Genomic DNA, 27887 nt, shown 5'->3' on the forward strand with positions numbered 1-27887 from the left:
AGCTTGCTAGTTTCATTTCACTCCTGTTTGAGTAAGCTAATAAATAAGCTAACAAATGTATATGAAACTACTTGAAAGTAAAGTTTTAATGTGAGCTTATTGGTTTAACTGGTTAAGAATATTGAGTGATGCACACATTCGTTAGCTTGTGAGCTAATAAATATAATTCATGTATTATATTATTTTATGAAGTGTTTTATTTAACTAATAACAGACACGGGTAAGTTAATTCTGACACACTGTCTGTAGTATCAGCCGCCCTTTGTGTACACTAGAGGAAACCCTGTGTGGTGTGCGCCGCCATCTTGGACAGGCGGCAGTCTCCCTCCTCCAGCCCAGAGGAAGCTGCAGATCCGCTCGGAGTCAAATCAACACCACAGCCCCTGGTAAGGATTTTATCTGCGTCTAATCATGGCAGTCATTTCATCCGACACTGCCTTCATATTATTATGACGAAAAGGCCCCAACAGTTTCTAGGGGACCTAATGTTTGGAGGAAACACTTCTGGGAAAACCGGTTAGCATGCTAGCTAATTTCACTCAGGTAGGCAGCCTAGCTAGCATTCTTCTTAGCAATGTAGCAGGAAGCTTATTGGTGTGTCAGGGAAAACAGGAAGCAGGGTACTGCTGGACTACACCCACATTTTATTATATTACATGTTTTATTTAATGTATATATCCTAAGTGTTAGTTATTAATAATTATATAGATATTGTCAAATTATTTTAGCATCTGTAGTGTGTGTACACTAGGGATGTTGGTGTGTTCTACTTACTAGTCAATAATAACTAATGCTGCACATTGCTAGTTTGAATTTATTAAAATTAAAACATTCACTTAATGTTAAAATAAATAAAGAGAGCAAATAGACAGTAACGTGCCTTAATTTTTTTTATTAATGTGAAAGACATGTTCCAGTCCTTGTGAGTTAATGTCTTAAATAAATAACTTGTTAGCTGTACACAAGTGTATTTATGGTATTATGCAATTATTAATGCCCCTGAGGTTTAATTCTCAATAAACTCCAAACATTTTCTGAGAAGTCCAGGAGTTCACAAACTTAATATTCAAAGCTCCGGATCAGATTTATTCAAGGTCAAAGGTCCGGAATGACTAGTGATAAGCAAATGACTTCTGTTAAACTTGGTTATAACTTACTAACGACATGCATTCTTGTTTAAGTCAGTCTGAGACAAAATTCATTTAGACATATTAGAAAATAGTGCCACTGTTTGCCTAAAATCTGATGCTTAAACCAAAAAAAACTCTAACTTTCAAGCAACTTAAAATCAAGTGTCAGAAATATTTAAAATACCTCCAAGTTAGTACAGCAGAAATTGCCTTCAAATTGTTGAACCTTGTAAATTTAACAGTTTGAACTTTCAATTTTAAGAAGTTTGTGTTTTTGAAGTGGGAAAATAATTACTACAAGAAAAAAATTGTGTATTTTCCTTTAATTCCTGAATAAATGTTTAAACCAACTAACCTTAAAAACAATACTTCATGTAGGCCAGAACATGAAAGCTTGTTAGACGCTAGGTAACTTGCTAATTTTCACCAGATTGTGTTCGGGTTGATTGATAATTATGACTTCATGAGTCAGTGGAATTAGATTCACGATTCTGGTTTAATGGGTCTAATAGATTTGTTCACGATCCTGGCTTCATGATTTGGTTCGATTTGATTCATGATGCTGAATTCACGAGATGCTTTCCTTTTATAATTTCTGTTTTCTGGATTCATAATACTGGTTTCATGAGTTGATTTAATTCGATTCACAGTACTGGCTTCATACGCAAATTTGATTTGATTCATAATAGACTCCTGATATTGACATTTATGATGTGTGTGTATAACAAATTTACTTAACACATGTATTCACAATTTTTTTGTTCTGACGATTAGTTTTCTATGACAGGTGTGTCAGTAGTCTTAGCCTGATTTCATAGGCTTAAATTTAACGATTGCGAGACGATTAATAACAACAAACGATATACACAAAACGAATGTGACCAAGTGGATATGTAAAAGCTATACGTGTATCTATATCTCAGTATCCATAAAGCTGCTTCAGAATAGAGGCCATTATTAAATGTGCCATATAAATAATTAATTAATAAGCAATAACATTGCACAAGAATTAACTTGCAGAAGCTTCTCAGACATTCCCAGGATTAACTTTTAATATTTAAATTCAAGTAAGTAAAATGTGATGATGTTTATTAGGCAGTTAAATATTGTGGTCATTGACAAATGCTTTATGAATGTTTTTCTTTTTTTGGGGGGTGTTTTTTTTTTGGTATTGTGTTTTTGTTCCCATTGTCCATTGCTGAATAGAACTCTTCACCTGTTTATTTTAAATATGCAAATAATGGACCTGAAAACACAATAAACTATTTTCCACTGTTTTAAGAATGTAGATCTTACAATGACAAATATTTTCCACAGCACAGTTAAATTAACACTTGAATGTGTAGCAGTGTAGATGTTTCACATCCTTTTAAAACTTAAGATTTATGGAGGTAGACTTAAGTGCTTTGTAACGGTCCCAATACGTCGCCACAGCAAAGTGTTCAGGACCGATGAGCATACTTCAGACTTGTATTTCCGTGCTCCATGATCAAGGTTGTGTAGTAAACCTTTTTTAGTTAAATTTCCACTGCAACCCTAAAAATTAAAAAATTAAAAAATTACTGTTTTGTTCAATTTGCTGTCTCACACTGCGGTTAAGAACTCATTTCGCTTGTTGTGTTGATCAGCATGCGTGTTGTTCTGCAGCAAATAAGAAACACTTGTGAGAGATTTCTGCTTTCTGAATCAGGAAAGTGCTGAGGCGGCAGTCTAGTCACATGCTCTCCTTCAACGTTTCGCCTGAATGCAGGCCTGCGCATTGACGTGAGAGAGCTTTTATCAGCTTACAACCTCTGCTGCAGGTATAGAAAGGTAGTGTTCTGTGTGGAGAGATCAGATCTGTGATCTTGGATCACCTTGCAAGCATGTGTGTTATTCTCCTGCTAATGAAGGTGTAGTCTAATGAAAGTGTCACATGAGATGAGTTGGGAAAGCTGGACGCAAACAAGTTTCTGAATGAAAGGGGGAAAACAATCAGTCATGCTGTATTTAATTAAAACAAACAAAACAGATTCCAAAAGTGATAGCAATAAAAAAAAAAACTGGTGTGGCGACTTCTTTAGCAACCTTTGCTATAAAAGCATGCAGATTAGTGTGTTAAGTCCAAACTGTTGTCATTTTGTAGTTTTTTTATTAGTGAGTGTAATAGTGGTGTGTGTATGTGTCTGTGGATTAACACACATGGTTATATTCAGAGAAGGGCTCTGAATGCCTTTTAGCCCACAAATCAAGGTAATTTAATTAAGTCATATTTCAGAGGCCTGGCCAGGTTTTAATGCATAACACGATAATATCCTCTGGCTTATGTCTAGTCTTATTACCGTCTGGACGTGCTCTGTTTCCTCCCTGAACAAAAATTGGATTAGTGATTATGAGAGATTCTTTTTCCCCCAATCAGTGCCTGATCAGAGCTTTACTATTCCAAAAATGAACTTATTTATTTTTAATAGTTTTGAATTTAATTAGAAGTATATAATTTAGGTTACTAAAGTTAACTGTTTTTGCTTTCCTACATATTGTTTTAGTTTTTTTTTTTGGACAAGTCTGAATTAAAGAGTGATTAAATCGATTAAGTTTCACACTTAAAAAAGGCAACTTGTCCTTAATTTTCTCCCTAATTGAGACAGATTTTCGTCCACCAGTTAGACCTCCACGATCATTGGACAGCTGCCAGAGTGAAGGCCGTCCTTCAAGAATGCTTCCTTCAAGACACGCGTCTTTTTGATCTTCTGCCCATGGGCAGTGTAGGAGGAAAGCACTTGTGTAACCATAACAGCCCTTAGATATTCATCAGTAAAGTTGTTAATCACTTACATTCTAATCATGAATATATAGAGAGTAAATCATACTCAACACACTATACACCATTATCTGTTACAGATTTGGGGGGGCTTTACAAACAAAAAACATTTTTCTGAAACTAATAAGAGACTGGACCGAAAATGAGAGACAAACATTTGCCAAATATGAGAGCCGAAAAGTCCTTCAGGAAGCCTGTGGAATTATTTTTCAAGACTACATTAAAATACAAGAAAAGTCTGGGTCTTTTTAAGGCAGAATACTGTATGAAGAAATGAGGACTTTTTTGTGTGTGTTTTGTGTGTGTGTGTGTGTGTGTGTGTGTCAGGAAGCAGAAAAGCTATGTGCAAGATTTCTTTTTTTTTTCTCCCCCCTTTAAAAATATTTATTCTGTATGAATAGAAATTTGACTGTATGAAAACAACACTGTTTGCATGCACCATGGCGCACTGGACTGATTTATTTTATTTTATTTTTTTTCATATTGGGTTTAATAATTTTTTTTTTATTGAATTACTTAAATAAAAGGTTAAATCATATTTTTTTTTCCCCAATGGATTAATTAGGCAAATAAATGCTAGGTTAATGAACTAATTAGAAAAAAATATTGATAGATTTATCAATAAAATAAAAAAAAACTAAACGTTGTAGCCTTGCTAGTGGAAAATTTAAGTGAACTAAAAGTTTGACCACTTGTAAATAAAAGTTAGATTACAGACAGACCCCTTATCAGAGTGAGTGCCACTAATTCTGTTCATCAACTCGTTTTTTAAAAAGAAGTTTGTCTTTTGGGTCCCGTCATTCAGTGACGACAAAAAGCAAAGAAACAGAATATGCTTGCTTAAAAAATACTCAATAAAATTAAAATTATTTTCCATTGAGAAAAATCATCTCAGATTGAATCTAAACTGGTTACTAAAGATCAGAACCTTTTTTAAAGATATTGTGCCAGTTACTATGACAAATGTGTGCAGAAAGAATGTTCAGTGTGAATTTTGTGAATTAGTCCTGGGATGAGCACAAGACAATCTATATGATTACATGACCTGTTGATGATTAGGCAGAGATGATTTAACTTTTTTTCCCTCTCTCTCTGCTTTTTTTTTTTTTTTAGAGCCACAATGGCCACCGCACCGTACAACTACTCGTACATTTTTAAGTACATCATCATCGGTGAGTAGAACACTGCTAGACTGCATTATGTTTATATTTAATCCTTCATGACTATGCATTTATTCCCCTCTCTTGTCTTTCGTCCCACTGAAAGCATCACTGCCCGTAAATGACTCGCAGTGTAGACGAGAAGGGTCACCATAGCCTCTGTGACACATCGCCCCACATTACTGTACGTCTCTGTGTGGAATGTAATGCATGCCCTGTGCTCTCTCTCTCTCTCTCTCCTCAGGGGACATGGGGGTAGGGAAGTCGTGTTTGCTTCACCAGTTTACAGAAAAGAAATGTAAGTACCGCACCCAGATATGTAAGTCACACCATTTTAAAGCAAAGAAGTACTCATAAGGCCTAAAAGGGGGGATTTTTATTTTTTTTTGTAAATCATCGCTGTATCAGTAAGACGAGGCTCTTGATGGTGAATAGCGCATGATGAACATCGTCTCTAACACACATAACGGGCGTTTAGGACTATTGACTGAGCGCCGGATGCGCCGCCCGTCTTTCACCGAGGATGCATCCTGCATCACTCCACACAAGTGTCCCATTGAGAGCGCAAAATAAACAGGAACTTGTGCAGTCTGAAGAGAAAAAGGTTACAGAGTGTGACAGAGAACCTTTGTCAGCTGTTGTAGTGTTGTTGAGGCAAAGAGAAATCTGTTTGTCTTTCTTTTTTAACAGGAAAAATCTTATATATAACTTCTTTCTTTTGTTTAATAAATATACAGTTGCATTTCAAAGTCTTTTTAAATTGAAGCAAGCTTTTTTGTTTACACAAAAGTGCCCTGGTATTATCATAGAAATTGTAGAAATACAATCAACACCCTCAGTCGTTCGCGGATTTTTCTTTAGAACATAACTTATAATTGTTCACGGATAGCACTGCAGTTTCACTGAAACTTGCAAATATTACATTATAAAAAAAGGCTAAAAATTTTTACGCCTTTTTTCATAACTCTAAACTATTAAGAACAATATAATTTACAAAAAAAAATAATCATTTACGGAAATTCAACTACATTTCCGTATATAATATATATTACTGGATACATTTTTAGTGTTGTAGAGAAAACACAAAGCAAACATAGAGGAAAAAACACGGCTTGTGATGGTGAATTATTACCATATTTACCCTACAGTAAATACAGCAATAATTCATCAGAAAACGCGAGCGCATACCAAAGAAATTAATATTGATATTGATATGAATTACAGCACATATCAGGGTAACATCGGTATTTTACATTCTAGCACGGCGGGAGACACAGCAGTACAGTACTGTACAGTATACGGGTTATGTATTAAGCTGAGTTTGAAATAAAAAAGTGTTTTGTATGAGCACTTGCAGGTTAACTGAAACCCCCCCCCATTGGCATTTATCATTATTTGAAGTTGACACCATGTGCTTGGGTCTGTTTTTGTGAGCTATATGGCAGGACTGTGGTTCTTAAGTGGTTATATGGTTATACTGTATGTGTGTAGTCCTTCTCTAAACTGTTAGACACACACGATCGTATAGGACGTCATTCTTCTGCCGTGGAATTATAATTTTCCATTCCATAGAATTATACTTTTTTTATTCACTGGAACTAAGAGGCTTGTTTACAGTATGACAATACTCCTAGATTGCCAAGATTGCAGCATAAGAACTCAGACACACACTGACCTCAATAAAGCTGGAGTGGAGTGCAAATTAAACACTACATCTGGAGTAAGATCTTCTTGTAGGTTTATGGTCTTATGTTCAAATACTTTTGACCACACGGTACACTTTTCCACTGCGGTATGGCATGGTAACTAATCTGATTCCAGAGCTGTCTGTGTGTCTGTTTCCTGTCATACAACAGTACCAGTGATCATGTGAGTCAGTTCTGGATGTTTGGGGGTTGGGAAATCATTTGTCAAAACAATGTGAAGATGCTTTTTTTTTTTTTTTTTTTTTTTTTTAAATGAAGTGAACTTTATCAGACACACTTAAAGAAGATTATAACGCTTTGCTTGTTGTCTGATGATTCATGGAGATTGCGGTTGATCTGCGCTATTTCCAACCACATCCTGTTTGCTACTCTTGCAGCCCTGGTTTGAAGGATAACCAAAAAAATACCAGCGCTCCTTTGTGACGGCTAATTCAACAATACAACGAAAGTGTGGATAGCAAAAAAAATAAAATTAATAAATAAAAATGCGATGTATAAATGCTTGAATTCCCACTGAATCATTTCTCGGCAGAGTCAGGTTGGCTCATCCTCGAAGCATGCTGTGAAATATCGCATATCCACAGTTGTCCACAGGCATTGTTTCCTTAGCGATCATACAGATGATGTCATCTCTTGCATCTTTCCCCCGCAGTCATGGCGGACTGCCCCCACACAATCGGCGTGGAGTTTGGAACGAGGATTATAGAGGTTAGCGGCCAGAAGATTAAGCTGCAGATCTGGGACACGGCAGGGCAGGAGCGCTTCAGAGCCGTGACACGCAGCTACTACCGGGGCGCCGCCGGAGCGCTCATGGTGTACGACATCACCAGGTAGAAATCTGCTCGTCCCTCAGAGTAGTATTATTATTATTATTATTATTATTATTATTATTTGCAGCTGTGTGTATTGAGATGGTTTCAGTGAGTTAGAAACCTCAGAAATGTCTCTTCTCTCCTAATGACTTCTTCACCATTTTTTTTTTCCCTGAACCAATCCAAAATATTTTGCCCATCTATCATGGAAAGAGTCCAGTACAAGCTTAGATACAATACATCCTGATCACAGGAAACTCCTGCTCTTTGTTTGTCCCGGAACAAAAACTTCAAGAAAAAAAAATCAAGATGTATGTGTTTTTAATGATTGAACAATCGTACTGTATGGATATTTGTTTTAGATATTGTTAGCAATTACACTTTATTCATTTGGCTAACGCCAACGGAGCATTTTTTATGATTAAGAACACTATCTTACACTATACAGTAAGTCCCTGACTTACGAACGAGAATATAAGGTCAGGTGTTGACGTGCTGTCAGTCTGCTGTGCTCCGCTGGCATTGTTTGTGTATTTGATTGCTCTCATCACAAATCCTGTTTGTTTTTTTTCTCTGTCTTTCTATCCTTTCTGACAGGAGAAGCACGTATAACCACCTTAGTAGCTGGCTTACCGATGCCAGGAACCTTACCAACCCCAATACTGTGAGTAGAGCATTTTGTCGTCGTCCCCCCCAATCCAAAGTCTTCACATAAAGTTTGGTTAATGCGTCTCAGTAGAGACCAAGCGCACCGTTTCACTCTTGTTCCAGAAACAAAAGCCTCTTTCAAGATGTATGTATTTTTAATGAGTGTACCACTGTTTGTGTATTCATTTTAGAAAGTGTGTGTTTATTTGCAGGTGATCATTCTCATAGGTAACAAAGCAGATCTGGAAGCTCAGCGAGATGTGACGTATGAAGAAGCCAAGCAGTTTGCAGAGGAGAACGGTAAGATTTATACACACAATTTTTTTAAATAAATTTTGACTTGTTAAACGAGCGAGGTCATGATAACTGTAGTAAGCATGCGCTTTGTCTGCCGAGCGTCACATGATCACAACCGAGTCAATGGTTCTGCTCTCTTAGACTGTGGGTTTGTGGGTTATCGGATTGATGAGTAGGTTTGAGACTAATTTGCTCACGGAGGGAAGTTATAACCGTGATAACACTGAAGCTTCTGCGCTCAGTACCGAATCGTTTATATCCGGGGCTGATCACCGGGAACTAAAAAACAAGGACCAAGGTGCTACATGCAACATAAATTTACAACATAAATTAACAGAAACACTAAACTAGTAAACCAAGAGGCATTGTTAGCTGGCTAGCAGAGACAGGACAGAAAGACCTAACATAAATTACAACATAAATTAACAAAAACTAACTAGCTAAGTATAACACACATTATTACCCATGCTGCACAATAACCACACATCAGGTTTTTGTAAACGCCCCAACACACACACACACACACACACAGTAGCTGTTGCTCTTGCTTTACTTTTGTTTCTTTCCTGTGCTCTGCAGGTTTGCTGTTCCTGGAAGCCAGCGCAAAAACGTAAGTTGGTGTCGACAGTGATGAAGGCCTGCACTTGCAGCCTTTAGTTACAGGAGGGAGTTGATGAGTGAGGAATAAAACAGAACAGGGCATGATGATGTTTAAGAATGAATAGAGGGGTGGGGGCTGTGCTGCATCTTGATGGAAGTGTTTTAATGCGTCCGTTCGCATATTTTATGAGTTTATACGTACAGTTATCACATTCAATGGTGTAGAACTAATACTGGCTTTATAAGGGCTGAACAAGACAGGACAAAAATAAATAAATTCCTGCCCATGTTATTGAAAAGCATACACTCCTGTCGTGAAGAGTTGGGTTTTTGGGGTAGGGGGTTTTCCTGTAAACCTACTGCCACTGGAGTCAAAATAACACATGAATGATTAGCCTTAGCACAGTCTCCATTTAAATTCCAGTGAGTGAGCTGTAACCATAGAAAAACTATTATAGTATTTTTTTTAAACAGTTCAAATTGGATTCCGTTCTCCTGGGTGAGGAACTCCGTCAGGCTTGTTATTAAGTAAAGGCTTGTCATCGTAAAAAAAAAAAAAAAAACATCATGATCATCTTTGTTCTCCACAGAGGCGAGAATGTAGAGGACGCCTTCCTGGAGGCGGCGAAAAAGATCTACCAGAACATTCAGGACGGCAGCCTGGACCTGAACGCGGCCGAATCGGGGGTCCAGCACAAGCCGAGTGCCCCTCAGGGTGGCCGGCTAACCAGTGAAGCACAGCCTCAGAGGGAAGGATGCAGCTGCTAATGACCAACACTACCCACCCGAACCTTCTCATCCCACCCCCTCTCACCCCTCTCCCTCTCGCATAACTCCACCCGGCCTTGTCCTTTTCCCGACATGCAGCGGGGAGGGTGGGGGGTATGTGAGAGCAGGGGCAGACAAACGGAGGCAACTACACGCAGGCTCGACTGTTTGTCAATGTTTCTTCCCCTCTCTATCAGTCTCTCTCTCTCACGTGGTTACCCGTCTGTCATTTTATTATTATTATTTTTTTAAATCTTCCCCTCGTCACGCTCTGCCTGAGTGTCTGATACACGGTCAGAGGTATGGAGACGCTTCCGAGGCGTGATGGCGGCATGATGGTGTTTAACACAACAGATCGCCGAACAATCAACGATCGATTCCGCGCAGTATTGGCCGTAATACCGATACTCAGGATCAGATGGTACGTCCAAACTAGAAGCAAAATCCTGACAGATTCCAGTGCGTGTTCATTATTTTTTTTTGAGGGGGGAAGGAGGATGTTGGAGAGTCTTTTCTCTCTTTCGCTTTCAAAACCAGACACTTTAAAAACAGGCACTTGTTACTTAATCTTCTAAAAGATTAAGTGTCCGCCCCCCCCATCCAGTCTCTCTCGATCTGTGTGTGTGTGTGTGCTGGGCCTCAGTTTCCCTCCCCGACCCATGTATGTTAGAACTAGAACCAGCATTTGATTTGTTGCCTTACTGTCTTATGATCGACGTTAACATTATAACCATCACTGTTTGATCTTTTTTGTTTCTTCTGTCAGAATTAATTATGCAGTTTTACACGGTTGCTCGTTTTGTTTTATTGTGTTGATCTTTGTGCGACAGGGAGAAAGAAAAAAGAAAAAGCTTCGTTTGTGAACACCGTTCGGTAGATGCGCTCGTCCTGGCTGTAAATTTGGCCCGCCGTGCTGTCTTATAGGCTTGTGTAGAAACGCAGCAGATGACAAAAAGGTGTAAATCCATTAGAGGGGGAGAAAGTGCCGCTTTCATTCACTGTACCATATAAAACACAATACAGCAGCTGTATATATCTCTTTGCATTGTACAGCGGAGTCACTGGTAACCCTGGCCTAGGAAATTCGCTAACATTTTCTATGACTTAGTGTGTGTGGGGGCGCGCACACACTCGCTTTGCTCACAGGGTGTTCTGGTTGAATTCCACTACTCACTTACTTACCTCCTTTTGGCTTACAATGTGGCAAAATCCTTCTATCCGTCTTCAAATTTAGCTCTTCACTGGAGGTTTAGAGAGAGAGAGAGGAACACGGCTTAATGCGGAGAAGCAAGTGGTTTCGTTATAAATGAAGCAAACGTGCCGAGGGAACGAGTTCTTCGTACTCTGTCCGTGTCCTCAGCGTATGCATTAACCACTCGCGGCTGCGTCCTGATGTATAAACTTTATACATACAAGTACATTCTGAAGGAGCTGCGCTAACATTTAAAATGCATCCTTTTGTGTATATGATTAAAATGTTGATATTTTGATTTTAAGGATAATAAAATATTCTAAACTGAAATTATTTGTTTTCGATTTTTTTTGTGGTGGTGGGTTCTTTTGGAGGATAAATTTAAAGGGTTTATTGCATTAATCTTGGTTGGTGATATTTAAAACTTTATATTGTTTGGAATTATACATCATTATAATTGAATGCTCAATATTCCAAGCCGGTTTATCCATGATGTATAAAAAAATAAACTCAAGTTGACATGACTGTTCATTAAGATATTTGCAAAAAAAAATAATTTGGGGTGGCGTAAGATGAGTCACAGAACACATTAAGATGGTTTTTGGAAATTTTTGGCTGTTCTTGTACACACATCATGACTGAATTAATTTCAATGGGGTTTTCACAGGCATATTTGGCTGATCTTGAGATAATTCAAGGTAATTGTTTCATCACAATCTGTCCACAGGAAAAGATCATGAGCTACTTTGAAATTTACATACAGTAGAAATCAAAAAAGAAAAAAAAATCTAAAAAAAAAAAAATCATTAGTCCATCTCAAAATTCAACAGATGGCGCTGTACATTTTGTAATACGCAATTATGAGTGTGCAATTGAAAATTCAACGAAATCTCTCTTGTATAGCGCTTTTAACAATCTTCATTGTGGCAAAGCAGCTGTACACAATCAAAAGAAAATGATCGAAGTTTCTATAAAATGTGAATGTGTATGAATCAAAATGATTAATCTACTTTCACACCTTCATTCTGTGCACTTCATTGTAACACGTAATTTTTTTTGTTCATTCCAAAATTCAACAGATGTTCTTTTTAAACAAACACGATCATGAGTGTGCAATTACGAAACAAAAGCACGGCCACACCTACCATCCAAATTTGAGTAATAAAACATTACTACAACGCAAAGTTTATCTTCCAATAACAGCATGTGCTGTTTAACATTTCATGGATTATTGTTTTTGTACAACCCAGAGGAATCTGCTGCCATCACTCCGGGGCCAGACAGCACAGCACACTGCAGGTTCATAATGTGAACCTGAAACCTTGGTGGTTCTAATGTTATGGCTGACCGGTGTAAATTTTATATATCTATTATATTTTGTCATGTGGAAGCCATAAGAAGAATAACATCTTTAACCAGCAATTCCATCCCTTGAAAGGATCAGGGGGGGAGGGAAAGGCAGTAGAAAATCCTCAAGACGTTCCTGTCATGGAATGTGCACACACTGATTTTTTTTTTTATTATTATTATTAAGCTTGGATTATGAGAAGCATCTACAATAAAATCCCTGTCATAAAGTCATGAACTACTGTAATTCACCTGGCAATCCACCAACAACTGCATGAGCTCCATTTAAAAAAAAAAAAATAAAACTAAGCACCGTTTCCTGTTTAAGTGCTGTGGCATAAAGGATATCAAACACCAATGTTCCAGTAAACGTGTAAACCATCATCAGACCAAAAACAAACAAACAAATAAGAATATCATTCATTGCATCAGTCAAGTAACAAAATATTGTATTTTACGCAGGAAATTGCACCATGGTTACAAAGAACAAAAAGAGACAGTAAGAAATGTGTATTTACAAAGATGAGAAAATTAGTGTACAAAATCGTGATGCTTGCATTTAAAAAAAAAAAAAGTAGTGGCATGACTTTCATGAAGAAAAAAACAAAAAACAACAGAAGTCAAACACTGGCAGTACCACGTTAAAAGTAAGGCTTGTGGTTGGCTTCATCCTCAAGCATCGCAGTCAGAGGGCTAAGTGTCGAGAATGCAAACACTACTGTAAAACGATACGAGTACAATGAAATTTTTTTTTAATTAATTTTTGTTTTTTCAAGTACGTGTTTCTGATTTAGCAGTGAAGGTTCATTGGTTGGTTAAGTATACGATTTCCTAGCACTCGATACATCTCAGTCTTTACCATAAATGAGTTTTATAAGACAAAGGTGAGCGACTGTGCCACTAAACCATGGGATATCAGACCACCTTAAATCATGTCAATGATTCTAAATCCTTATAAAGTCTGAACAAATCCGTTAACACCTGGTTGTTTCATGCATCCTGGATTATATTAATCTTCCTATGATATTTCGTTTCGTAAAAAAAAAAAAAAAACTTCTTTTAAGGGAGGAATTTTTGCTATGATGTCCTGTCCTGAGGAGACGACAGTAGTGACGTGATAAGTTTTAATTTAAGATTAGAATGCTGATACACAGAACAACCAGGTGCAACTGGGATCTTTGTGAGTGTTGTGCATAACATAAAGTGATGTAACGAGTGCCAGCTTGCATTCTTCAGATCATTAGATAAAATAAAATAAAACATAAAACAAACATTCAGATACACAAGTTGTCATTTTTTGCTGGTCTTGCTTTACCAGTCCTTATCCGGCTCCTAGAAGACAGTAGTGTTCAGGATCAAACGTCCGTGTCAATTACTGTAGCTGAATGTATAAGTTAAAAAAAAAAAAAAAAAAAACGCTCAGTCAAGTCCTGGTTTTTCAAGGCCACGTTGCTGTCGATTCAGTCTTTAAGGGCAACAATTTTTTTAAGGCACGTCTGTAGATGAGGCAAAAGAACCGCAATTATTTGGACCCTTTATGGCACAGTGATTTTTTTTCTTTCTAATACTTAACCGGGGTCAGTATTAACACATCACAACACAACCCTTTACAGGGGGGGGGGACAACAACACAACTGGGGAACAAAGGTCTTGGTCGAAACCGTGATAGTCTCCCATCTGTACATAAAATAACTAGAGCAGGTTTCTTGAGTGAGCCCCGCAATGTGAGGTTTTGACTTTGATACTGCAATCAACAAAATCAGAAAATGCGTATGATAATCATTAATATCGTTATCACAGACCCAAATTTCTGACGTTAATAATACTCAGGGTTGGATATTTTCATGTGTCACTGATGTGAAGTTTCTTTAAAATTTGTGCTTAACGACAAGACACTTCTTTCCTATGATATGCAACCTACAGTCTATCGAGTCCTACAGTATTTTTGAAAATGAGAGGTGATTTCAGATTGTTTAGGAAAAAAATAAAAAATAAAGGATGTCACAGCTATAAAAAAAAAAAAAAAAAAAAAAAAAAATTCCCCCCTTGTCAAGATGATCATTTGTTTTCTACTGGTTACCCTGAAGAGGGGAAACTAAAAGGGAGGATCGGGCACATCCGCTACCTCTGAACAATGTCACTAATCTCCTTGAGAGAAGACAGGAGCTTAGTAAAGTCTTGTGGCGTGCTGGCGCCCCCGGTGGCTGTAGGGCAGATCTGCAGCTCCCTCAGACTGCTCTCCAGCTTGTTGATGGCCTCACGGAACGCGAACTTGTTCCTCATCTGCTGTATGGAGTCCACATAGCTCAGGCAGTACTTGGACAGGTTATTGCCGGCCTCCAAGACCGCGTTGTGACTGCCCGTCTGCTCAGAGTTCCTGCTAATAGCAGCGCGCAAAAGCTCAGTGCTCTCCAGGACCATTTCCCGCGTGATGGTCGAGTTGGGAATGCGTTCGTTCTGGCGCGTTTTCCTCAGAGAGCGGCGCGTAGTCACGAGGGGGATGAAAGCCGTAGCCGAGCCCGGATCTCCAGCAGGCGAGCTGGGCGGTACTCCCAGTGGCTGACCGGTTGGAGAAGTGGGTGTGGTCTTTGATGGCGGTGCTTTCGAGGTGCTAAGTTTTTTGGTACTTTCTTGGGGCAAGAAGGACCTGCTTTGTTCAGAGCCAGACGGGCTTAGGTCGAGACTGACTTTGACTTTGATGTCAGTAGTTAGGTCTTGTGTTGGGCTTCTTGAAACCTTCCCAGATTTTACGCTTGAGGGTGGCGGCGGAGGAGGCGCCGGCTTGGACTTTGAAAACTTTCCCCTGTCCTTCTCTCGCTGACTCGAGATATCCAGGGGTTGTTTGTGTCTGCGCGCCCTGCACTCCTCCCCGGCAGCTCCCAAGGCAAAAAATGCGTTAGATTTGAGCAGGTCTGCTTGGAAGGCACTCGTTTTGGAGCCGTCACTCTGCAGTTGCGACCGATGACCCAGCTTGGGGGTTAGGGTCTGCGGACTTGATCCTGGACTAGATTCAAAATCCTTAAAAACCTCGTCTAAAGCGTCTTCTGTTTTCTTGGACAGGCGTGGGGGTGGGGTAAGCGTGCCGCCACGGGGTGTGCTCTTGCGGGGCAGGGCAGGCTTGCTTCCCAAGGTGCTCGAGTCGAAGTGGCGAGACTGGACGTCGCGGGGGAGAGTGACTGACTTCCACTCAGTACGGTCTGACCCTGGGGGCATGCTGGAGGCCGAGGAGGACCTATGAAAGCGCTTGGAGCTGGACAGATCTTCTTCGCCCGGTGGAGTCGTGGCCAGTCTCCCAGAACCGGAAGCTCCTGTTGTGCCCTTTTTCCTTGGGTGTGGAGGAAAAACCTGTCCAGGATATGCGGGAACTCCGTTGGTGACCCCGCTAGATCCGTTATTATTGAGGCAGAGGAACTTTGAAGGGTCGAAACCTAGCGTGGCATCGCTGAGGGAGCAGCCATTGTTGAAATCATCCCTGGAGTGCTTAAAGGAACTGCTACGTGTTGGAGGGGTGGGAGCGGTTTTCTTCTTCTTTTTGATTAAGCTGATCAGTGGGTTGAGGCTGGTCTTGGATTTGGGCTCCTCGTTTAGATTGCTGTCTACCAAAAGCCTTTCTTTTCGAGGAAGCATTGGAGATACAGCTACCTCTGCTTCAGCACCGTCTGGGAAAAACAAAACAGATCTCAGATGAAACCAATATGCTACAGTAGAACCAGGCATCTATTTTGGACAAATTATTTGGGTTTCCTCTGGATGTTAACTTACCTGGGCTGTCCCCGTCTTTCTCCATGGGTCTGCGTATCGTCCTAGTCTTGGTCGGAAGCTCTGGGGCCTGCTGTATGGAGCCTAGTGTCAGCTTCTTCCCTTTCTTCCCCAATTCTTTTTCCACCTCTGCCAAAGGAAAATCACTGTGTTATTAAACGCGATGGGAAGTACAAACACAAAGCATGCTTCCTCAGGAAAGAGAGATACTGATATACCGTCTGAGATGCTAGATTCCTGAAACATCGTTTCGAACGCTTGATGGGTCTCGGCAAAGGATGGTCTCTCTGCTGGGTTCCATTTCCAACCTATAAGCCCAAATAAAAAAATGTCAAAAATATAAGAATCTGATATTGTGTTCTTTGCTTCAAAAGACATAGATCTAAATATCTAAAGATATAAATAGGTGTATACGTTTTGTCCACATTATCCAATCATTTATACCGTGGCAGTAGTATGGTGCATAAAGTCATGCAGACACAGGTTAAGAGCTTCAGTTACTATTCACATTAAACACATTAAATTCTGATCCCTGTTGGTGCCAGATGGGCTGGACTGAGTATTTCTCAAGTTCTTAGGAAACAATCAACACTCTCTATAGTTCACACAAACTGGTGGAAACAAACAAACAAAAACATTAAGCGAGGAGCAGTTCTGCTCGCTTTGTTGGTATGAGTGCACAAAACATTAGCCTTGACACAAGATGGACAAACTACACCAACAGACCACTACATCAGGTGCCAATCTTACCAGCCAAGATTAGAAATCTAAGATTATCCTGGGCACAGACTCACCAAAACTGGACAGTTGTAGAAATCCAGGTCAAGTTTGGGGAAACCTGTTACCCATGATGACCTCAGATTCTTGTTCTTACCTCATCTCAGAGAGTGATTTGTTTATTTTCTATGCTCGCCAATCATCCATAGGTAATGTACAAGAAACAGAAATGAATAGTTACCTTCAAGTCTTCTAGTCCGAATTGTTTGTTCTTTTGTCATGTGACTCCCATAGGCGCTATACAGTGCAAATAGATTCAAAAGAACGAATGACTCGGACTAGAAGACTCATGGGAAGAACCGCTCAATTCTGTTTCTTGTGTAACTCATTGCATAGCATCTGTGGGTGTCACGTGACGAAATAACGAACGATTCGGACCAGAAGATATGCGAGGTGAGTGGATCATTCTGTTTATCATAATATGTTCTTAGTACAAAATTTGTATACTGTATGTAGACGTGTTGGGGATCTATTTATTAAAAATGTTACATTTTATTTTTGATAAAATTAACCAAATGACTCAATAAAACCATTTGTTTATTTTAAAGAACGAGATTTTAAAAAACTAATCACTAAAATGATCCAAACTTTCTATCACTACGAGTGGCAGCCTGTTGCAGCAGCTTCTGTTAAGGCTGGACCGTTTTTTACAAGATATTGTAACTAAATTTTAAAATATAGTTACAATAGTTCCAATATGTTAAATATAATAATATCTTACAGAAACTGTGCAATTACAACATTTTAAACTGTGCAAAATAACTCTCGTGTGATTAGTTTGACCAATGCAATTTGTTTGAAAGTTCAACTACTGTATTGTTTTTTCTTTTGTATTTAAACACTGTACTGTCCCTATTTTCTATTTGCAGTATTTTTCTTTTGCTGTAACAAAAAAAATCCCCTAAGGTAATGTATATCTTATCTAATCTTATTCAGTAGAGTTTCTGAAATACTCAAACTAGCTCATCTGATACCACGTCACAGACATCACATCGTTTCTGATACTGCATAAATGAGCATTTGAAATGAAAGTGGACAGAGAGAATAATACTCACAGGCTCTCATTAGTTCATAGACCTTCTCCGGGCATCCCTCGGGTCTGTCCATGCGATAGTCCTTCTCAAGTAGCTCATAAACTTGGGACAAATCAATCCCAGGATATGGGGACATCCCATAGGTGGCAATCTCCCATAGCAGCACTCCAAAAGCTGAGGCATCAACAAACAAAAGAAAACAGTTAGTGCAACTATTCTTTAATGCTCGAGAGCGGATATCCTGGACAAAGTCCTTCACTCACCCCATACGTCCGATTTGATTGAGAATTTGTTATATGCCAGGCTTTCTGGCGCAGTCCATTTGATAGGAAACTTGGCTCCGGCGTGAGCCGTGTACGTGTCTCCCGTCATCAGACGACTCAAACCGAAATCTGCTACCTTCACCAAGTGGTTCTCCCCCACCAAGCAGTTGCGGGCAGCCAGGTCCCTAAAGAGAAAGAGGAGGAAGAGATATTACCGCTTTATTTAACCATGGACTTTCATAAGAATTTAATCTTTTACAAATAAGATCACTGGTTAGTTTGTTTTTTCATTTATTACAAATAAGTAAATATCTACAAAAATGTCAAATGATATAAATCAGGATCACTGTAAAACTTAAATGTCACAAACATTATCCTAAAAAACTACATCATGCCTACTTAGTGGTTTTAGTAAGTGAGGTAGCCATAAAGGAACGTGCTGACAACTGAATGATGCTAAGAGTGAAAAAAATAAAAATAAAGTAAGCTCACAGAATTAATGCTTTTATAAAAAAAAAAAAATGCACAATGTGCAATGCATAACTGTGCAATGTGAACCTAGATTAAGTAACGTGCACTTTGTTGCATTTCCGCCCTTTATTCTTCTCTTGCCTGTGGATAAAATTCTTCTTCTCCAAGTACTCCATTGCAGAGGAGATCTGAGTGGCCATGTAAAGCAGCACGACGGCGTTGACCTCCTCGCGGTTACACTCGCGCAGGTAGTCCAGCAGGTTACCGTGGGTCATGAACTCGGTAATGATGTAGAACGGAGGCTCCCGCGTACAAACACCTTAGATAATAACATCTGATTAGCCTACAAGAGCTGCTTCTCATTGGCTTTAAACCAATCTAATCATCAAGAGGCTGGGATGCTTTAATTACCAGCACACAAGTACTAAAGCAAATATTATGATCTGTATTGTAATCAATAAATAAATGGATCAAACTGATGCTCTTTTAATTGGTTGACTTTTAATTGGAGACTTACCTAATAGTTGGACCAAGTTGGGGTGCTTGATTTCTTTCATGACTGCAGCCTCCTTGAGGAACTCTTCCACCTCCATTGTGTCCTCCTGCAAAATACACACACAAAAAAATACATTTATAAAACATTCCTGTGGTGTGTTGTTTTGCAAAAACAACACACGCTTTACCCACCTTTAGTGTTTTCACAGCAACAGTGAGGTTGTACTTTTTCCAGACTCCCTCGTACACCTCTCCATACTGGCCTCCACCCAGCTTGTGTTTCATAGTAATGTCCGTGCGCTCCATCTCCCATTTGTCGTAGTTGGGCGAGACGCCATAGATGGTAGGCTTGTTGCGTTTGGGCGCTGGGTAATGTAGTGTCGTGATGAGACCATCAGCTACAGTGGAATGGTGATGCACTAACTCGGCCAGTGTGTTGAAACGACTCTCTGACGACACGTAGAGCTGCGCAGGAGGTAAGTGAAATAAATTAGCATGTGGGCTTTCAAACTTTGTGTACAGGGACATTTCTATTCACAGCCTAGATTCATTTTTATTTTTAACATATGATAATACGGCAAATGCAAAAACATGTCTATTTATACGAATCGTTAGATTTATCAGAGATGGCGGACAATTCACATGTATCCAAAATCTCACTCATCATCTACACCGGTTTATCTCATCTGCATGTCTTTCGGACTGTGGGAGGAAACCCACCAAGTATGCGAAGAACATGCAAACTCTATTCACACATAGGGAACCAAATCCGGGCCCTGGAGGTGCAAGGCGACAGTGGAAATACAGGAGTTCCCAGGGAATAAGGCTTGCAAATAATAGTGCCATAGTGCATATTTGCAAACCCCCTAGTAATTTTTCTTTATTTACACAAAATTTCCATATTTTCTAAATTGTATTATATTGGACATAATATTTTTATTTGTACAGAAATATTTTTAGATATATCACCTAGCTAAATTTTATTTTCTATTGTATTTCTTTTTTATTCATTTTTATTTCTTATAAATAAGCTTTTACTTTTAAGGTCACTGGCGGTCGTGTAAGCATTTCACTGCATATCGTACTGTGTATGACATTGTGTATGAATTTTCAAATTTGAATTTACTGTTTTGAATTTCTTGATTCTGATTGGTCCAAAGCTGTTGATTCATTTTCTATAACAGCAGCTCTGACAGGCTACAAGCTAAATAGTAATGTTTGTGATCAAATTTGATCTTTTCTATAGTAGCAGCTCATGGGAGTCACATTACATAAATATAGTTTAAATTTTCGATTGCATTTTTATTTATTTCGCATTATCCTCCAGCATCAGTGCTTTGTAAAAATCAGAAGGAAAGCTGTTCCTGTATGGAAAGACATTTTTGATAACCGAGCCTACCTAGTTTTATGGATGTTCTACAACAATAAATACAACTGCAAATGTGTAATTCATATTCATTTTTAATTATGAAAAATTAATGTTCAGGAAGTGATGTTATTAGAAAATAAACTTTGAGGCGTTGATTAAATCACACGTGTATTCCAGAAGCGTAAAAAAATAAATAAAAACATAATAAATCCACTGACTCAGTCTATAAACTTTGCACAGCCCAAACAATCCAATTTAATCGTTTATCAGAAATAACTCAGCATGCTGCTAAGCACCGTCTTATCATTTGTACACGGGTCTACAAAAAAAAAACAAAAAAACACTGCGAGTTGCTGTACGCTTGCCACGGTAATGACTAACAGGATAACTATTATCATGACGAAAAAAATGGAAGTGACGCACAGCTTGAGGATTCGAGTTCCTGGAATGAGGTAATCATAGCTGAGCCTTTAAAAGCCACCAGGGGGGAAAAAAAAACAGAACCTGATAAATCAAGAGGGATCCAGACAACCACCGAATTAATCACCCCGTGTTTAGCGGTGCAAAGTCGGGAGAAGATTAATTGAAAACGGGTGACTAAAAGACGCTCAGCCCGAGTCAGGGGGAATCATCACTTCAGACGTTTCTCGAATACCCACCGTTCCTCGGCTTCACCTCAGCGTTCTGAGCAATGCGAAGCAGTGACATTCTCGCCTATTACAGAGCATTCTTTACTAATAATAAAACTGATTGAATGAATCCAGCATTCGTACATTTTGCAGGCCAAAGAAGTGTGTGGAAATGAAGAGAAGACGTTAAGTTCAACTGATGCTCTTATAAATTTGTATCACTCTGGAATGCGTCTGGAAAGTTAATCAGGAATTCCTCTCTATATACAATGAGCAACTTTAAACCACTAAAACCACACCAAGTATTTACATTATTTAGGGCAATGAAAACGGCTTCGGGACCTTTCTACATCTTTACACATTTTAAGAACGTGATAAAATGTTGAAGATGTACAAGAGAGAAGAAGTAAAACACGTGTGTTTTGCAAAAGAGACATTTCGCTTCTGTCGCTGATCTATAAACTTGATGAAAGAAACCTGTCTCTGTGGCATTTCTCACACAATGAAGCATCTAATCTAACTAATCCCAGATCAGATTCTTCTAACTGACCATAATGCAGAAACCAGGATTTGTCAGAAAAGATGGGAAGTCAAAGCTAACCTCAAAGTTCTGCATATTTTCTGCAGATTAAGCACTTCACAGCAGGTGGACATACTTTGCACGTCAGGAAATTTACGTTTTTTTTAACTGCTCTGTGCGTAATGTAAATGCACATCTTATAAGATCATAATCTCTATTCTATCAGACAGAATAAATAAGTGTCTGTGTAACTGCCGGGGTGGTGTGATGTGGCTCAGTGTGAAACAGAGTTACTCTTACTAGTGATAGGAAGTTTGAATAATTTTAATGATTGGGTTCTTTGAATCTCGTTCATCGAAATGAACAAATCTTTTTTTTTTGAGTCATTTAGTTCATTTTATTCTTTTCATCAAAAATAAAATAAAATGTTAAATTTTTAACAAACAGACCCCCAATACGTCTACATACACATATTTTGGCTATAGTTCCAGTAATAAAAATATATAATAATATGCAGCTAAGGACATGTATAATAAACAGAATGAGCAGCTTACCTCCTATATCTTCCAGTCTAAGTCATTCATCTTTTGAGTCTATTGCACCGCATAGTGTCTATGAGAGTAACGTGACAAAAGAAGTCACGAACAACTCGGACTAGAAGAGTCATTGAGAAAGAATCACTCAATTCTGTTTCCTGTACATAACCTACCGAGGTTTTGCAATGATTTGCGCATGCACGCCCAGTAGAAAATGAAAAAAATGTCTACAAATAACAAATAGCCGAGACTACTCGTTCTTCTGATTCACGTTAAAGATTCATTTAAAAAGAACGAATCGTTCATGAACGACCCATCACTAACTCTTACGACTTTAAATGTTGACTATTTTCCCAATAACAGCACGTGATTTATGTATCCGGAAGTAAGAGGTAACTAAATACATATTTTACATATCTGTACTTTACTTGAGTGTTTTTTTAGAAGATACTTCTTATTTTTTAAGCCGTTTAAAAAAAAAGCAAATAGCTGTACTTTTACTTTACTACATTTCTGCATGGCGTTGCATTACCCAACAACACCAGTGAGTAGAATCTGAAGCAGGAATTGTGCCACCTGCTGACTATTATGCATAACTGTGTGGCTTGCTTTTTTTATAAAACACACCTAATGATGTAACAGGTGTTTGAAATCAAAAGCGGAGCTGGTTGCAGATCGCGATGGAAATGGCACGTTCACAAACATTCAATTCAATTCAATTTTATTTGTATAGCGCTTTTAGCAATCGTCATTGCAGCAAAGCAGCTTTACACAATCAAGAGAGTTATTTAAGTTTGTATGAAATGTGAATGTCTATGAATCAAAATGGTCAGTTTGTCCCTGGTGAGCAAGCCGAGGGCGACAGCGCAGAGAGAGAGACAGACAGAGAGACAACATTATGTAATATGTATAATATATGAAATATAATATATGAAAAAAGCTCGTGTGAGCTAGAACAAGCCCTGACTCAGTGTGAACTTTTGATACTTAAGCAAATTTAAAGGCGAGTAATTTTGTACTTTTACTCAGTTACACAAATAAATGAAGAACTTCTACTTTTAAACCATTTTGAGTCAAATACAGGATTTGTGTAATTTGCCAACCTCTCTGCTCATCCCAGAGAAATTTGCCAAAGATAACATTTTTATTATAAAATAATATATAATATTTTTGATTGATTTACAGTTAAATTTAATCTAACATCCTAGTAAACAAACAACTTTCACTTAGAACAGCTACAGTACCAGTCAAAACTCTGGACAGATTCCAGAACTACTTTTTTGGTTTACTGCTTTATTTTCTACATTCTCAAAACTTTTGGCCATGACTGTACATTCTAAAACAATACTGGAGATTTCAAATCTATGAAACAACTCGTATGGTATTAGGTAATTACATAACAACGAAGACATGAAGGTCAGCTGTTCTGGAACGGTTTTTGCAAGAACCGTATTTGCAGACCCTCTCAGGACCAAAACTTACCTCTGCTGCAGAGTAGTAGTTCATTTAAAGTGACAGTCTCAAAAATCACCAATTAGCAAACAGCATCTCAGATTAGAAATGTTATAAAGACTTCGCAAAGCATGAGTAGTCGATTATGATGCATTTTGGACGTCTTCAGCGTTGTTTTACAATATAAATCAGGAAAGATCCCAGAACTAAAAGGTGCGGCCAAGCTTTTGACTATGTGTCCAAGGCATTTCTGTGTTAGTACTGATTATCCTAACATTAAATTAATGATCTACAAATTGAATTATAGTCAGTGTCATTAGTCAGAGCTTCTGACCAATCAGCATAAAGAATGTCTGCGTGCTCGCGCGATCTCACCTTGCCATCAGAGGCTGTGTTGATGCGGTAGTGGTAGACTCGTCCCTCGTAGCGTAGCGAGATGGACCGCTGACCTGGGCTGCTCTCACTCTCTCGCACCAAGAAGCTGCCGTTGATGCCGCTGCTGAGCAGGTACTCCGCGGCGTTGCGCGACACTGGCCCGTGGTACCAGCTGTGCTTTTCCAGACTGTTCACAGGAGTGATGTAGTTGCTGGGCACCCAGCCCTGACCGTTCTTGGTCTGCGCCTCGCACCACTCGCCATTATGATTGTACCCGAGCACTCGCAGCTTCTCTCCTAATAAACAGGAAAACATCGTTTTGGAATTGGCACAGAACGCAAATATGCATTTGTGCTTTTGTGTACGTTTACACACGATACTGTAAACCTGGAGGGTTTACAATCATTATCTTTAATCCTTCAGACTAAACCTGTGGCTGTAGTGTAAGTAGAAGGACATTCTGCAGTGGAGAAGCAGGCCGAACACCAACAAGAAACATCACACAAGTTTGAGTCATATAACATCCGGACATGACATACAGTAGAAGAGACTAATGGAGAGTCTGACGTGGTGGGAGTGTGCATACTCCTGTATGCTAATTGCTTCATGATAACCATTACCACAATGTTCAGGTTTTTCCATGCATCATGACAAAGTCACTGCAGTCCGAACATAAGGTTTCCCTTTTTATCCAACTACTTAGCACTCTCTCTTAAAAGTATTAAGCGCACGCGAATAAATATATACTCGTACATATCTACACCTTACTGCTTGATTTAGGATCATTAATATCTTTATGTTTTATGCCATTAATATATTTCTTTTAGACTTTTAAACCTGGACAAATTGTACCCGTTCAATGACATTCAGAACGGCTGCTTTGTGATTAAATCCATCTCTCTCCTTATACACAACATCCTTATTCCTCTGCTTACACAACTTTGTCTGTACAAACTGCGCTGAGCGTCACCGAATTCCTGAACTTGTCTTGAAACCGATGACCCCTCATTTGTCTCTCTACAACCGCCCAATGTTGTGTGCAACTCCCTGAGCTTTTAGCTATTCATACAAAGCATGTTATTCAGTAACCACAATGAAAATAACAGGAGAGGTTTGTAGTAACAAGAGCTAAGGAATGCAGCTCTGGACACACAGACGGACCCTGACATTTTAAGGGAAGGGAAAAAAAATAAGTATAGTAAAGTCATTCAAATGCGCCCTTCATCATCTAGCGTCTCTGTAGGAAAGAATAAAAACTGGATGTGAAAGATGTGAGATTGAATAGTAATGAATTATTTTTAGATTAGACGTGAACATAAAGTTACAGTACGTATTATTCACTGCTAAAGGTTTTTAACTAGAAACACCTCTCTGGAAAATTTTATTGTGGAACACATGGATTTAAAGAAAAATAAGTAAAATTTATATTTATAATGATAATAATAATAATGATAATAAATTCACATTGCGGTAGATGCGATATATATACGCTACCGGTCAAAAGTTTAGACACACCCTCTCATTTACTTTTACAATTAACTTTATTTTTATTTCTTTTTACACTGTAAAACCACGCTGAAGTCGTCCAAAATACACAATAATCTCCTTTGAACAGTTGATATTGAGATGTATCTGCTACTCATGATCTGTAAATCCTTCATAACGTCTCTAATCTGAGGTACAGTTTGTTAATTGGTGATTTCTGAGGTAACTTGTGACTCTAAATGAACATCTCCTCTGCAGCAGAGTTAAGTTTTGGTCTTGCTTACCTGGGAAGGTCTTATGAGAGAGTTTCATCATGGTGCTTAATGGGTTTTGTAAATGCACTTGACAGAAAAAAGGTTCTCACAAGAACTGTTCCAGAATTGCTGACGTTAAAATGATCACTGACTGTTGTTGTTGTTGCTTAATTACCTAATTCCATACATGTTATTCCATAGTTTTGAAATCTGTAAATTGTTCTAGAATGTAGAAAATAAATCACTAAACAAAAAACATTGAATTAGAAGGTGTGTCCAAACGTCTGACTGGTACTGTAACTATATACATTTTATTATATATAACTACTTATTTAAAGATGGTTACATGACCTAATAAACCCATATGGTAACACGGTCACTTTTACAGCAAATTTCTTCTTATTTTCCGTCCATGGAATAAAAACCACTCGCATCATTACTTAGCAGACTGATACAAAAAAGAAAAAAAAAAATGCTGCAGGAAATTCATTTAATGCAAAAACTTCAAACGTTAATTACTGATAAAATAAAATTCAGAATCGTGTTTATTATCAAGCCCTTATTCTTACATTCTTACAAATTCAGAGCTTTAGAAAGTTCTAACATAATTAACCAGAATTATATGTATTTTAACGAGCTCTCATGAGCATATTGATAAAGGTCTTTAAACGACATTACCGAGCGTGATCGGCGAACAGCTGATTCACGTTCAGTGGTAAAGATAAAACTCAATAAAAATCACAAGAGCTATGCACGAGCGTCTTAAAATAAAACACCCAGAGGCTCTCTGAACTCAAAACTGTAAGACGTAAGTATTTATTATAGTATGTTTTGTCTAAATGTTGTTTGGTATCGGTGTTGGGAGTCATCTTCGCTTACTTTTCTGTGGTGTTTCAGACTAGAAGACTCCACAGATCGGATTTCAAGCAAACAGAAATCCCAAACAGAGCGGTACCTTGGAGTGTGCTTTAACATCAAGCGACACAGCTCATCCACTGTGCTGTACAGCACCACATATACTCTTCCTCTATGTAGAAGGTGGCATTACTTTTGTTCTAATATTAAGCCTAGTCATTATTTAAAAAAAATTAGTCTTGGATCAATTTCTTTAAAGTAGTCGAAACAAAAAGAGGTTACAGTTTTCTGCGTTAAGCATCAAAGGTCCGTTCCGTGCTGCGAATCTTATCGTGTAAACTAAAGGAAAATGAAAAGAAGTAGACTATGCTCTCCACATGAAAAGCCGTGACTAGCCCGGCCACAGCTGCAGCTGCCATGGTGTTTTTCAGCTAGTCGGGTGGAAAGAACGCACATGTTGCGCGTGATAAAGAAAGCAGAGGGGAGATGGAGAATGTGAGATAAATATGTGGATTTCCAGACAGTGACGTCACTCGGCTGCCCAGAATGGACATCTTGTGCCAGTCACTTAACTCCTTACCGAACCAACTGTCCAGTGCGCTTTCATTCAGAGAGCGTTTTAACTGTAAATGTAAATACGGAGTGTGTTTGTGGGGAATGTTTCATCAGATCTTGTGAAAAAAAAAAAAAATAGAGAGAATTTTTTTTTATTTTTATAATATAATGGTTTGATTAGCATTAAAATCATTGGGTCAGTAAGAAACGAGTACTTTTTCTGAGAGGAGAAAAAAGTAAACAAACTTGACTCACTGAGTTTATAATTAGTCTGACGTCACCAATTATTAACTCACTCCGAACCGCAGTCTGATCTGCTGCTTTAACACTAAATCAGGAGAAGTACCACAGTTGGTAAACTTTGTCAGTATCAGTACCTCAAGAAAAAAAATACATTTGAAGAAAACGTATTTTTGAACATTTTTTATCTTTGAATAAATATGCCTTAAAGTTTGAGATTTCTCTCTATATATGCATTTTTTGGAGAAAAATTATTTCCCACTTCTAAAGAGGGGATAAAAATTCGATTTGGTTACACGTGTGGCAATTCATGTACATTCAACTCTGCGAAGTCGCGGGTTCAGAGTTCGCTGTTGTC

At 38.5% G+C, this 27887-nt stretch overlaps 2 protein-coding genes across 3 annotated transcripts in view; one reads left to right on the forward strand and one right to left on the reverse strand.

Moving 5' to 3' along the window:
• The first annotated feature begins 246 nt into the window (after positions 1-246).
• rab14l (RAB14, member RAS oncogene family, like) lies at positions 247-11443 on the forward strand. The gene is made up of 8 exons (XM_053485654.1): positions 247-386; positions 5044-5102; positions 5335-5388; positions 7449-7626; positions 8206-8272; positions 8469-8556; positions 9133-9163; positions 9744-11443. The coding sequence occupies exons 2-8, from the start codon at positions 5051-5053 to the stop codon at positions 9919-9921; spliced, it is 648 nt and encodes a 215-aa protein (XP_053341629.1). The 5' UTR covers positions 247-386; positions 5044-5050; the 3' UTR covers positions 9922-11443.
• A 1314-nt stretch (positions 11444-12757) lies between these two features.
• abl1 (c-abl oncogene 1, non-receptor tyrosine kinase) overlaps positions 12758-27887 on the reverse strand; it is a 41748-nt gene continuing 26618 nt past the window's right edge. For both annotated transcript variants that reach the window (XM_053485305.1, XM_053485306.1), the window contains exons 3-11: positions 24141-24436; positions 19452-19724; positions 19282-19366; positions 18906-19083; positions 18294-18478; positions 18052-18204; positions 16438-16527; positions 16223-16348; positions 12758-16119 (exon numbers count right to left, since the gene is read on the reverse strand). In XM_053485305.1, the coding sequence (XP_053341280.1) occupies positions 14582-16119; positions 16223-16348; positions 16438-16527; positions 18052-18204; positions 18294-18478; positions 18906-19083; positions 19282-19366; positions 19452-19724; positions 24141-24436 (2924 nt within the window). In that variant the 3' untranslated portion in view covers positions 12758-14581. The remainder of the gene's footprint in view (positions 16120-16222; positions 16349-16437; positions 16528-18051; positions 18205-18293; positions 18479-18905; positions 19084-19281; positions 19367-19451; positions 19725-24140; positions 24437-27887) is intronic.

This window comes from Clarias gariepinus, chromosome 24, assembly GCF_024256425.1.
Source record: "Clarias gariepinus isolate MV-2021 ecotype Netherlands chromosome 24, CGAR_prim_01v2, whole genome shotgun sequence".
NCBI classification, from domain to species: Eukaryota; Metazoa; Chordata; class Actinopteri; order Siluriformes; family Clariidae; genus Clarias; species Clarias gariepinus.